Below are 14463 nucleotides of genomic sequence, written 5' to 3' on the forward strand. Positions count from 1 at the left end.
TAAACAAACAGGTGAATCATATATGATTGTTCTAGCCTACTGCCTGGAAGAAGTCACAGACTGAAGTAGAGGAAGGGGGAACCAGGGGGAACCAAGGCTGAACCCAGTGGTCTGAGCACAAGCTGGGCATCTACTAAGGTTGAGGTGGCCAGAGATCACAGAGCAAGAGTATACAGAAATGAGCTGCAGACCACTGTGAATCATTTGTGTCTTCGGCTAAGGAATGATCAACACATGTATAGCAAGTAACTAACCAAAGTCCAGGAAAAAACATGAACAATTAAAGAAAAGTTCCAGGGCTCAAAAAGAGCAGAACACTATTTGTGTTCCCACGAGTTTGGGGCCAGGGAAACAATTCCCAGGGTATCCAGTACTCAGAAGTCTGTCACTTCAGTGGTGGGCAAAATGAGCCCTAGAGGGAAAGGTGATGTGAGGCTCCAAGACAAAACCTAAAAAGAAATAGTTCCCAAGTAACTTAAGTGCATCAGAATAAAGTTCAAGAATATCAATAGGATTCAAAATATATTCGGCACTCAAAAAGTTAAATTTCACAAATTATATTTTCGCTGTTGGGTTTTCGGTTTTGCTTTTTTTTGGTACCAGGGACTGAACTCAGGACCTCATGCTTGCCAGGCAGGTACTGTGCTGCTGAGCTACATCCTGGGCCCTCACAAATTATATTTTATAGCTTAACTTACACATAAGCATGTAAAATAGAGACAAGGAAACTATATAAACAACTTAAATTTAATTGCAAAATACAGTATCTGAGGGTATTTCTCAAGATATGCTGATGAGATTAACAGACAAGAAACTACAGTCACATGCTATTAATGACATTTTCATCAATAATAAACCACATATACAGTGGTAGTCCCACAACAGTATTGTGAGTACATTCAACAAAAATAACCAGACACATTTCTCAGAATACAGCCTCATCATTAAATGACACTTAACTGTACAGAATATTAGTAAACTCAGAGATAGAACATGAGTATCCAAAAAGAAAGAAAAAAGCTTTTAAGAAAAATGAACAGAGTACCAGTGAGTTATAGTACACAACTCCAGATAACTGTACACAAAACCAAAGTCCATAAAGTGGAGAAAAACATGTAATGATTAGAAATTTTTCAAACTTAATACAAACAGACCCAACAAGTTTAAGAAAGAAGAAATATCACTAAATGGGCTGGGGATTTAGCTCAGTGGTTCATGGAATTAAAAAAAAAAATGTAAAAAGTGGCTACAGGATAAAAGCAACATTTAGAACAAGAATGATAGCCGACATCTTTATGGAAACAAAGTAACTCACAATTCAATGGCATCATACATTTAAAGTATAGAAAGAAAAACAATCAATGTAGAATTGTACAGCCAAGAAAATATTTTTAAAATATTAAAACTGAAACAAAAACTTATTCAGCATGCAATAATGATGGAATCCATAACCAGCAGACCTCCAAGAAACAGTACAAAGTTAGTTGAAATCTGGATCTACATAAAAGTAAAGAATACCGGCAATTCTAAATCTTTGGGTTCATGAGATACTTTTATCTTCTTTAAAATACAACTACTAGGGCTAGAGGTTTAACAGTTAAGTGATGGAGCATAACCAGTATGCATGAGGCCCTGGGTTCGATCAAAAAGGAAAAATACAAGAATTTAAACAAAACCAATATACCCAATATAATGTGGGCATTTTAACGCATCTTAAATGTGACAAAAAAAAATAGCACAAACTTGGGAGAGGAAAAGAATGCTATTATAAGGTTCTTATACTATTTTACTCAAAATTGGACAAAATTAACTTTAAAAAGTACATACAGGGGCTGGGGATTTAGCTTAGTGGTTCCATCGCCTGCCTCGCAAGCGCAAGGTCCCAAGTTCGATCCCCAGTATCAAAAACAAAAACAAAACAAAAAATATATACACACAAAGCTCTAAAACTACTTGAAAATTAAAGAATTATAGCTAGTATTCAGCAAAGAAAATAAAATGAAATATATAATGAAAAGTACTCAATTTGTTCAAAAGAATATACAGAGGAAAGAGGGAACAAAAACAGAAAAGAGAAAGGACAAATAACAAGATGGCAGGTTTAAACCCAGGAACATCAATAATTACATTCAGCCAGCATGGTGGCATATGCCTTTAATCCCAGAACTATGGGAGGGTAAAGCAGGGGGATCCCAAATTCAAGGCCACCCTGGTCAATTTGGCAACATAGCAAGACTATCTCAAATTTAAAAACACTGTTAGGGCTGAGGATGTAGCCCAGCTCAGTGCAAAGGTCCTGGGTTCAATATTTACTGCTGGAAGAAAAAAAAGACATTCAATGTAACTGATCTAGACACTTCAACTAAAATGCAGAAATTTTCACAATGGAAAAAAATATTAGCAAGACCAAAGTATATGTTGCCCAGTTTGGAATAAAAATATCATGCTAATGCTAAAAAAATAAAAAATTAAAATTAAAAAGCTTTAACTGATAATATTAAAACGATGTCAATGCAAAGAACATTACCAGAAATAAAAAAGTGTAATTTAATAATGGCAAGTCAACTGAATAGGATATACAGCCTTAAATATTTATAAACCTAATAAAAAAGCTTAAATAAGTAAAGCAAAAACAGAGAACTAAAAGAAAAATAGACAAATCTGTAATTGGTTAGAGATTTCAAGACCGCTTTCATTAATTGACAGAAAAATGAAACAAAACCAGTGAAGAATAGAAGACAGAGGATACATTCTTTTAAAAGTGCACATGGAACACTTATTAAAGTAGATTATTTGTAGGCCAGAAAACAGAATTTAAATGAATCAAATCACACAAAATATGCTCCAAACCCCAATGGAATTCAGTTAAAAATCAGTAACAGAAAGATCTTTAGAAATTCCCAAAGGCCAGGGATTTAGCTCAGTGGTTCCACCATATGCCTCGCAAGCACAAGGTCCCAAGTTCAATCCCCAGTACCCAAAAAAAGGAAACTCCCAAATATTTGGATACTAAATAACACTTATTTAAATAACCCATGGGTCAAAGTCAAAACGTAAGGGAAAATCATAAAAAATTTGAGATAAATGAAAATGAAGACACAACATATCAAAATTTGTTAGAATGGAGGTAAAGCAGGGCTGAAAGGAAAATTCACAGTACTCAAAAGCCTGTACTAGAAGAGAAAGGTCTTAAGTAATGACAACTCCTGCTCCCATTATAAACTAGGGGGAAAAAAAAGAGCAAACAAAACCCCAGATAAGCAGAAGATGTAATAAAGAGCAAAAATCAGTAAAATAAAAATTAAAAATGAAAGCAAAATCTGATTATATGAGAAAATCAAATACACTGATAATCGTATTAGACTGACCCAGATTAAAAAAAAGACACAAGTTAATAATACTCAGGAAATTACCACAGATCTTACATGTTGAGAGATAAGGGAGTATTATGAACAACTTCACACCATTAAATTCAACAAATTCCTTTAAAAACACACAACACTCAAACTCACTTCAGAATAAATATAGCTGAACACTGCAGTGGCAGAAACCTATAATTCCATTATTCAGGAGTCTGAGGCAGGAAGATCACATGTTTGAGGCCAGCTTGGGCAACCGAAACTAAGCAAAATGTTAATAAGGGAGGAGGGTTGGGATGCAGCTCAGTGGCAGAGCGCTTGCCTAGCATACACAAAGCCTGGGTTTAATTTCCAGTACCACAAAAACTTTAAACAAGAAACAAACCCTAACTCTACTTTTAATATTGAAATTACAACACAGCACATTCCAAGATAAGATTGGCTTTATTGGAGAATTTTGCCTGAAAATGTGACAAAATTCCTTCAGAAAACTAAAGATGAGGGAATGCTGTCCAATTCACGTTATCAGGTATTACCTTTCTATCAAAAGAAGGAAAACAACAGACCAATTAAGTTTAAGTAGCAACATGTTGAATATGAAAAGGAGTAGGCTACAGAACAGACGAAAAGGAAAAGCACTTAACTCTAATACTGTAATTATCTTTCTGCCAAGAGTGATTTTATCCCACATAACTACAATCATGACTGAATAAGCACGCATTAAAGATACTGCAGAGGAAATGCACAATTCGGAGGACTTAGCAAAGCCGTTCAAGGTGAGGTTGAGTCAGGTCAACATGTGCAATGAGGAACAAGAAAGATGTAGTGCTGGTGAAAACAATGAGTATCAGGGCATATATTCAGAATTGTTAACTGAGTGCTTTGTCTGGAACTGGAACAGGATGAGTTTACGGTGCTGGTAAGATATCCAACATAGTAACAGCTAATATTTAGTAAGGTCTGTCAGATAAATGGAAATGCAAGATGAGTTCAAGAGAAGGAAATGCAGAAGTAGAGTTCATGCCTATATAACCGATTGCATTTACCAACTCTTGTTTTACTACAGCTATACTACATTAAGAGAGTAGCAGAATTTTTTAAAGACTTAACTCCTTTCAGGGAACTTTAGGATGTTTATTCCAAGGTAAGAAAGTGTTAATTACAAAAATGAAACGTACTATAATTATAGTCCTTGATTATGACCAAATAATCCTTCAAAGATAATGCAACTTTTTAAGATTCTGGGTGGATGTCTATTATCAAAAGCTGCTGCTACAACCTGGCACCCTTCCGAAGGCTTCTGGAAAAGGTCACAGACAGAAAAGTCTAAAACCACTAATGCCTAAGGGTACACTTTAAAGGTCTCTCCTTTTCCACTCCAGCACATGAGATTTAACACATTTTGGAAACCAAAATGGCCCACAGCCTTTAACCAAGAAGATGCTAAGGAACTGGCCTACATGGAAAAATCAATACACACAGCTCATCATCTCTGGTCAACTAAGCCATGAGGTCATGCAAGATTCTAAATCAACATATCTGAAAGGTAGTTTTATAACAGGGATGTTGACTAATAGGCTATCTTACTTAAATGACTATCCTGAACACACAGCTCATTCTCCAAATGGAGAAATGTATTTCTCTTTTTTTTTTTTGGTACCGGGGATCAAACTCGGGACCTGTGCTTTCGAGGCAGACAGCAGCACCAAGCTAAATCGCCAGCCCCAAGAGAGCTGTAATTCTGATAAACTGGAAAAGGCATTCTACTTGCTGTTAAAAGACATGGTGACACCCTGGTTCTTGAAGTTCAGAAAGGAGCACCTACTCTATAAAAGAACCAGTGTCTGCACTTCACCAACTCTCCCATGACCCTGAAGAACCTACTCAGATACAGACTCTTGTAATGATATTCCCCTTGAAGACCCAGACAGACTTGTTCACCGTTCAAGAAATACACTTAAACGGAGATTTGACATCAGCAACCATTCCTAAAGAAAGCACTTATGGCCAAAAAGAAATCTGAATTGGAAGATCCTCTTCCATCCTTCTCTTCCTGAGGAAATTGAAGTGTCCAACTTCCTCTAAGTATTGCTATGCAAAAGCTGCTGTAATTAAATTTGTTATATAGGGTAGTTTTTCCCTTTACTTAGGATTTCTTGCACTTTACAGAATATTGTAAAACAGACAAACAAAAAACAACCCACATACTTTAAGTGTATTTTATCTTATATAGTTTATTTGCAAGAGTATTTTCCTAATAACTTCACAGTACGAATGTGCATCTTTTTTTTTTTTAAACAAATGATGGTGTAACATTTTGACACCCATAAAGACAAATGTAGATATTTTTCTACAAAACTGTGAGGGACTGATAGCTTGGTCAGTGTGTATTGTAGTTTATAAACATGAAATCTTACAAGGTTTCAGTTTGACAAAAGTGTGATATATGTAACTTGAGCCATGGACCAAAAGGTCACTTTACCCCAGCTTAAACTGAGTTACAAGAGCACCATGATGGTGATTGTATTGTGTTCCTTTAAGCAAAAAGGAAAAACTTAATATTCTAAATATCTTTAGCCCAAATTGAGCATTTTAAAAAAAAACAGATTCTGCTGTCCATATATGAAATCAACATTACTGATTTGTCGATATCAAATGTTGGGTTAAAGTTTGAGTATTTAATTATTTATTTATTATCTTGTTGCATCAAAAGATGATTGCGTTCTAACTTTTGTTACGTACCAAATTTAAGATGTGTATGCACTGTTATTTACATTGTTCTACAAAAGAGGTTAATGTTGTAGTGACCTTGCTCACTCATACCAGAAAAATAAATGGCTTTCAATGGAAAAATAAAATTAAAAAAATAAAAAGACATGGTGACAATTTTCACTGTGTAAATATCGCAGGAAAAACTGTTTTCTATGAACAAAAGAGAAATTCAGAAAGCAGCTATCATTGAGGATTTAGCTTAGCTGCACAGCACCTGCATGGCAAGCTTGAGGTCTTGAGTTAGATCCCCAGTACCAAAAAGAAAAAAAAAAAGCAACTATCATTTACTAGAATACAAAACGTTTAATATGAAAGTCTTGACCAGAGTTGCTGATACACAACATGAAGACTGCTCAGTATATAAAAACCTCTATTTTGATAATAATTTTGAACACTGGAAGAACCTATTAGCACCTTTCAATTATAATACAAGCTGTGCATTTCACTGCTCCCAGCCCAGAGGTAGGGGCTTCCGGGCTGCCGTTCCACCGCTCTCAGGGCAAAGGAGGTGAGTTGTGAGGGCACCAACAGCAGCCCCCTCCCCCATCCAAATGAGAAGACACGTAAATAAGTCTCAAAACCAGGACTTCCAGATCACCTAAAGCAACCCCAAAGGGAAACGAGATGGAACAATCTGATACTCAAGCACCTGGACTTTCTGAATTCACAACAAAAGAGGATCTGGAAAAAATGAAATCAGAAATAATTTCTCAGATAACAGCAGAGATTGTGCCCATAGTGCAAGACATGATTAATAAATCTAGAGAGGACACAGACTAAAAAAAATAGAGGAGCTGAGGAACATGATGGAATCCCAACATAGGAAACAAATGGAATCCATAAAACAGATGCAAATAGATTTCCAGGAGATCAAAAACTCCACTGAAAGTCTACACAGCAGAATGAGCCAATGTGAGGACAGAATTTCATATAGAAGATAAGATTGCAATTAGTGACCAGGAAAAATTGCTTCAAAATTGTAAGGGACCACGGGAAATCAATCCAGCAGCTGCTAGATGATGCAAAGAAGAATAACAAGACTGACTGGAGTCAACGAAGAAACAGGAGAGTGCAGATGACATAAAAAAAACTATTCACAGAAGTAATGGCAAACTTCCTAAGCAGAGGAAAAGAACTTGACATACGGATAAGTGAGGTATACAGGACTCCAACTAGCCTTGATCAAAAAAAAAAAAAAATCTATACATAGGCATATAATAGTTAAAATTCCAGAAACCCAACGGAAGAACAAAATTCTACAAGCAGTGAGAGAAAAGAAACAAATCACATAAAGCCCATCAGAACCACAGCAGACTTCACAACACAAACCATCAAGGCAAGAAGAGCTTGGAGTGACGTATTCCAAGCCCTAAAGGAAAACAGCCTCCAACCCAGATTGATGTACCCTGCAAAACTATCTTTCAAAATTGATGGAGAAATAAGATACTTTCATGACAAAGAGCACCTCAGGAACTTCATGAATACCAAACCAGCACTCCAAAAACTTTTAGACAATATCCTAGGAACAAACAATGAGGATCACAACCCCAGGAAGCACAGCAGAATGAATCCATCGGACACGACAAGAAGTTAAATGTAAAGGGGGAGAATCCAACAAAAAGAAAAAGTCATGACAATGGTAAGTCAATACATATCAGTTACAACCATCAATGTTAATGGTCTCAATTCACCAATCAAAATAGACTGGCAGAATGGGTCAAGAAGCAAAATCCAACAATATGTTGCACACCTACAAGAAACACACCTAATTCAAAGTGAAACTCATAGACTGAAAGTTAAAGGGTGGAAAACAATAATCCATGTGATGGGAACCCAAAAAAAAGCAGGAGTAGCTATCCTCTTTGCAGATCAAGTGGATTTCAAAACAACACTGATTAAGAGAGACAAGGAAGGACACTACATTCTTGTAAAGGGAACAATCCAACAGGAAGAGATGACAATCATAAATATCTACGCACCAAACACTAGTGTGCCCAACTATATAAAACAATTACTAACAGACATGAAAAGTCATATATACACTAATACAATTGTAGTGGGAGACCTCAATACCCCACTGTCACAAGCTGTGAGCTGTGGCACAGATCTAAGACAAGAGGAATGTGAATCCAAGTCCAGCCTGGGCTACATAGCAAGGCCCTGTCTCAAAAAAACAAAAAGCTAATACAAAAACTTCATATCTATGAATATGCAAATACCACCAAAACAAGTGAAATTACTACTCAACAGTGGCAAGACTTATTATTTTCATTTTATTAAAATACAGCAACAGAATAGCAGCATTTGATACTTTTACTACCATTTAAAAGTCCTACTTACAGGACCAGGGATATAGCTCAGTGGTTTTGCCGCCTGCTGCGCAACCACAAGGACACAAGTTCAATCCCCAGTAACAAAAAAAAAGTCCTACTTATATAAAAATATAATACCTATGCAGCATATTTGTTTACATTTAAACTCTTCCTTTGATAATCTACAACACCACTCTATTAATCAAGATAAGGAGATAATTACTGAACTATTAAATTGATCTAGACAGCTATATATTATTTTCAAATTTAATGTTCAGTGAAAATCAGGAGTTCTCTAGGTTATTCCCCACAACGTGTTACCAAAAAGTACCCTTAAACTGATAGAAATTAATCTCTTCTGATTTTTTTCAGTATAATTTTTATGAATTTCAAACCCAAGTATGGTGGCATACACTGCACACCTGTAATCCCAGGTACTCAGAGGCAAAGGCAGGAAGATCGCCTTGAGTTCCAGGTCAGCCTGGACTGCATAGTGAGTGGGCCAGTCTGAGATATATAGCCAGTCTGAGCTTCATACCCTGTCTGAAAAGAGGGGGAAAAAAAGAGAGAAGAGATTAACTACTACTTCATTCCAATCTTATAAAAATAAAATCTATAGAGGTAAAATATGTGAACTCTCCTCCAAAATGGTAATTTTCCAAATTAAAACATTAGCTACATATTTTTTAAATCAGGCAATAAATTAAAACCTTTTGAAAGTATTTTTGTAAGGAACACTGTATTAGGGGTTGAGGATAGCTCAGTAGCATAGTGCTTGGCTAGTGTGCATGAGGTCTTGGGTTTGATCTCCAGCACCACCATCATCCCCCAAAAGGGAAAGATATAAGATATAAATTAATAATTATAATAAATTGTCAGAAATGATAAAGGTACCTTAGATTGAAATGGAAGAGATCTATTGATTACTAAATCTAGCCTATGGACTGAAAAACCAAAAACACATTAGTTTTTATTTTTAAAATAATTATCATTCTTCAGGCAAAATCACCTTTATAAATAAAAATATCCTCCGAAAGACTCACTCATAAGCCCAAGATAAAATAGGGAAGGCAGTTTTATTTTAAAAGATTACTTACATTACATTTATACTATACTCCTTCCAGAAACAGAATTTAGCCCTTTTAAAAAGAAAACTTTTCAAAAAACTTGAAAAATCTGAAAATAATTTCAGTGATTACATTAGGCAATAAACATAAGAAAATACTAAATATAAATGTAGAGGAAATAAAAAATATTTAAACACACAAGAAGACATGGTTACTGTATATTACCTTTTTAAGAATGGATTAACTCCACACAATTAATTATAATGAATTACTGTCCTTTAAAATAAAAATAAGAAGCAGGAGGCTAAATCCAGGGATTTAGCTCAGTGGTTCCATTCCCTGCCTCGCAAGCGCAAGGTCCTGAGTTCAATCCCTGATACAAAAATAAATAAATAAATAAATAAATAAATAAAATGAAAATAAGAAATGACTCACCGAAATGTTATTTAATGCATCCTTCTAAAACGATTCATGTAATTGCTAATTCCACAACTAAAGATGATTAAATAAGTATATGTTATACTTTTAATAGTGTAGACTGAAAACAAAAACTACTACAATAATTTGTAATCCTTAAATTCAAGTATCTTCATTTCAAGGAAGGTTTGGATCAGATTTTTTAAATTTTAACATAAGGGTAGCAATATATACATAGGAAGATTGAGGGCTCTGAAAATTATTAATATCACCAAAAAATTATTTTTTTGACCAAAAAAAACCCTGGTTATGAATATGTGTTTTTATTTTTAATTGAGCATGTCAAAATTTAAGCCTCTGACATTTATGACGATAAACATAGCCAAATACTGAACAAAATTCTAAACACAGGGAAGGTCACAATCTGACTTGTGTTTTTACTAATAAGCTAATTAGACAAAATAATAACTAAAGAGATAATTGTAGAAATTAAGAATCTTATGTTTTCACACATGGAACTGATTGGCTGGCTTATGAAGGACCATCTTATGATTCTAGTTCAGTGTACATTACTGGAAAGCATTTAAGAATACAGTTTGTTTAAAATGATGAATAGCAACTAGTTTAAGGAGTAGCATATAATCTCTGTACAATCAAACCAAAAAAGACAATCACAGAGTGTATCACGTGTCTAAGGGCTGTCTTCTTGGCTTTACCTCAAGTTTTCCTGATAACATCTACCTGGGATGAAAAAAGAAGAATCTTGAATGAAAAAAACAAAATACCTTGAAAGATAATAATAAACAGAAACATAGTAACTCTAAGTAAACAAACAAAAACTGTTCCCTCTCCACCACCACACCTTCCCCCTTTTCTTCTCTCTGTCTCTCTCAAGCATCCCTCTATGGACCTCTCAAACAAAGCCTTGCTTCCCTGTAGGAAAATGTCAAATCTCTCATAGTAATCTAATTTCACTTTCTCCAGATCTCTTGTATTTTTATTTATTCTTAAGGTTTTATAAATCAGCTTTCCAAGATTAGTATGATTATTTTAAAACTTACAAAGTATGATCAGGAAGAAAAATATCAGCAGCAGGAATCAAATAATTTCTAACACTGAAAATTTTCAGTGTCCAGACTACAACAAACTTTTAATGATTGTTTTACAGACACCACACAAACACACACTCCCCATGCCAAAACAGTCTCTGTGCCAACTAAAACAAGAGTGAAAACTAAGATGCTTTTTTGAAATGCATAAACAAATACTTTCCTCTAAAATACTTAGCTTTATTAGAGAAATGGTACTAAAAATAACAAAGATTCAAACATTTGCTCTATTCTACTTACATATCATAAATAAAACAGCTGTTGATGCAAGACACACACTCCCTCACAATCTTTCATGTGCACCCAAGCATTCCTGTATCAGAATAAGCTGTTTACCAGCCAACCATATGTGGCTGAATGATTAAAATGACCATCTATACTTTACATAGTAAAGCATTTTGGAAACTTTTAATGTACACAGTGACAAAAAGGGAAATAACCAAACACGGTAATTCTGAACACATGAAGATGATTAAGCAGCTTCATTATCAAACTAGGCTTCATTACTTGCAAAAGGGACAACTTTTCCCATTCTCCACCAAATACTTAAGTTTCAACTGTATTAACATTAAAAGAAAACTCAAGTTGAAACCAAGTAACTAATGTGCTACTCAGCTTTTAAAAATCTACAAAAGTAACTCTTCCCATGAGGTAAGGCAACTGAGAATTTGATTGTATTAGATTGCATTAAAATAATTATACTTGATTTTTAATAATATGCTAATTAAAAGTATTACTTTTTTGGAAATAATGAAAAAGCTCAGAAATTCACAGTTCTCCAGGAAAACACTAGCAATGCTGTCATTTTACTCCTCGCATACATTCTGCGAAATGTAAGCTTGATGATGATGGATGACCTATATCTTAAAGTCAAGTAAACATATGCTTAAACATAAACCACCTCTGCTATACTCTTAGTCCTCCCTTAAACCATGATTTCTATACAATATTTATGAGAAATTGATTGAAAGGCAATAATTAAGGCCATCCAATGTAGTCAACTAAAAGGTTTCCTTTGATTTGAGGAAAAAAGAACGTTTATTTTCAATTATCACAGTATAAAACTGATGGTCCCAAAACTGCATTGTTTTAAACTCTAAAGTCAGTCTTGAAAACAGGACTTCCCTTTCATACTTGATGAACTAAGTAAGAAGCTCTTCTGACATACCACTTACACACTTCTCTATGGGTCTGAATAGAATATCCATCTAGATTCCATATGAATTGAGAATGACTAGTACATATAAAATTCTAGAAAACAGTATACCACATTGTAGAAGGCACTAAAGCTTCAGCTTGTGCTCCCATTGCCCATTTTGAAACCCAGTTTCTTTTTTATAAGGGCATCTTTGCCACCTACAGCTGACAAAACACACTGCAATATTCATATTAAAGTTGGAAATATCAAGAGTTTAAAAAAAAAAAGCTTACTTTGTGGGAAGACTGAATGATTTTAAACACTGAATACTAACACATTACTATTAGTATTCAATATAATTGCTCTTCCTTTCAAAAGAGAATAGTAGCATGCATTGTCAGTTGTTTTTTAATCCACTTATTTAAGCAATTTTAATCTGTAAAACTATTTTAAAGAAAAACTGCTGCCCTAAACAGCAAGCAAAAGAAAACACAAGTGAGAATTTAACACAATCACTGTAAATCCTGTGAAATGTTAAAACTTCTTACATACTTTGCATTTACAATTGTGTGTATATATTTGCACCAATTTCAAGCACATCATCAAATTGTATATACTGAAATTTTTCTTTTAAAAAAGTAAAACAATACAAAATTAAGTAACTAGCATTTTTTTCAAAGAGTCACCAATGCTTATCTCCAGTCTTTAGGGATAGTACAAATTTGGATGACTGATATTCAATTTATTTGCAATGGTTCTTGGCAAACACTAACAAACCACATGACAAGTGTGTCAGCCACCATGGAAATGCACAGATTTTAGAAGATGAAGAGTTTGGATAATCCGTGGTATTCTCACAATGTCCGTGCTTTATCTCCTTACTCAGTAACAAGATGTCCACAACATCACCTGACAACTGGTGCACCTATCTTTATGCTCAACTAGATTTCTTCCCTGTTTACATCTTGTGGTAGAGAGAATTAAAAGCTTTGGATTTTATTCCAGCATTGAGTGTAGAGTTGCATTGGTTGGTCCTATACTGCTTCTGTTTTGGTAGAGAGGTTTTCTTCATTTGGCTGACAATTTCCATTTTGCTGTACTTTATTTTCTTCAGTCCTTGGTGTATCCTTATCATCTACTTCTTTGCCCACACTTGAATCTGGTTCTTTATTGTGCTCCTTCTCCTACAATGAATATTAAGGTACACGTTTACTGTTTTCCTCAAGAACTGTTTATTATGGCTAAATGATATAACTACATCTTCTGTGAATTAATGAAACTGGGTAATTTTCTTCTATTACATATCCTTTATTCTTGGCATAAAATATGGAAAATCCATGGACGCTGAACATCAGTGAACAGAAGTCCTAAGGAAGTATAAAATAAATACTGCCAACAGACTTGAAAAGGGGGAATAGATCTACGGAAAGAGTCAAAGAGCTTCAAAAATGCCATGAGAAACAAAAACAAGGGAACACAGAAAAGAAAGTCACTATTCCTGTGGTCATTAGGGTGGTCGTTCAACTTGACTGGTTTTGGGGTATGTCTGGGTAGGTCATGGAGGCCCGCCCTTGGGGTCTGTACCTGGCCTCTTGTCCCTTCCTCTCTGGCGCTCTTCCCCTGCTCTGCTTTGCCATCAACTGAGCAGCTTTAGGGCTGGGGATTTATTTTAGCTTAGTGGTTCTGCTGCCTGACTCACAAGTGTAAGGACCCGAGTTTGATCCCCGGTACAAAAAAAAAAAAAAAAAAAGGAAAAACTGAGCAGCTTTGCTCCACCACAACCTTGGAGCCAGCTGACCCTGGGCTGAAACCATGAGCAAATAGAAGTTGTGGGTGTTGGATACTGTGTCGAGAAATTGAAAAGCTGACTAATACAATTTCTCTTTAAAAAGACTGTTCAAGAATAGTCCAGTTAGGCGCAGTGATGCATATTTGTAATCCTAGCTACGTGAGGGGATAAGGCAGGAGAACCACAAGTTTGAGGCTATCCTGGGAAACTCAGAAAGACAATACCCTGTCTCAAAATTAAAAATTAGAAAAGGAGCAGTGGATGTAGCTTTGTGGTAGAGTGCCTGGCTAGAAAGAAAGAGGCCTTAGTGTCAACTCCCAGTATTAAAAAAGTAAATCTAAATTCTGTCCTCAGCTTAAAGGAGAATTAAATGAGAACAAGGAGTGTCTGGCACACAGAACACATTCAATAAACATTACCCATGTCATCGATGATGAACTTCTATTCAATCAATACAAGTTCTAGAACACCTAATTTCCAAATATAAATAAACTTCAGCA

General features: G+C 35.1%; 1 protein-coding gene across 13 annotated transcripts in view; it reads right to left on the reverse strand.

The window, feature by feature from the left end:
* Positions 1 to 729: 729 nt before the first annotated feature.
* The window catches only part of Srek1 (splicing regulatory glutamic acid and lysine rich protein 1), a 46842-nt gene continuing 33108 nt past the window's right edge, over positions 730 to 14463 (reverse strand). For all 13 annotated transcript variants that reach the window (XM_021242941.2, XM_087189547.1, XM_021242940.2 and 10 more), the window contains one exon: positions 730 to 13358. In XM_021242941.2, coding sequence (XP_021098600.1) covers positions 13209 to 13358 — 150 coding nt within the window. In that variant the 3' untranslated portion in view covers positions 730 to 13208. The remainder of the gene's footprint in view (positions 13359 to 14463) is intronic.

The sequence above is a fragment of the Heterocephalus glaber genome, unplaced genomic scaffold (genome assembly GCF_053883595.1).
Source record: "Heterocephalus glaber isolate CG9 unplaced genomic scaffold, H.glaber_assembly_v1.0 deba00001543, whole genome shotgun sequence".
In the NCBI taxonomy this organism is placed as follows: domain Eukaryota; kingdom Metazoa; phylum Chordata; class Mammalia; order Rodentia; family Bathyergidae; genus Heterocephalus; species Heterocephalus glaber.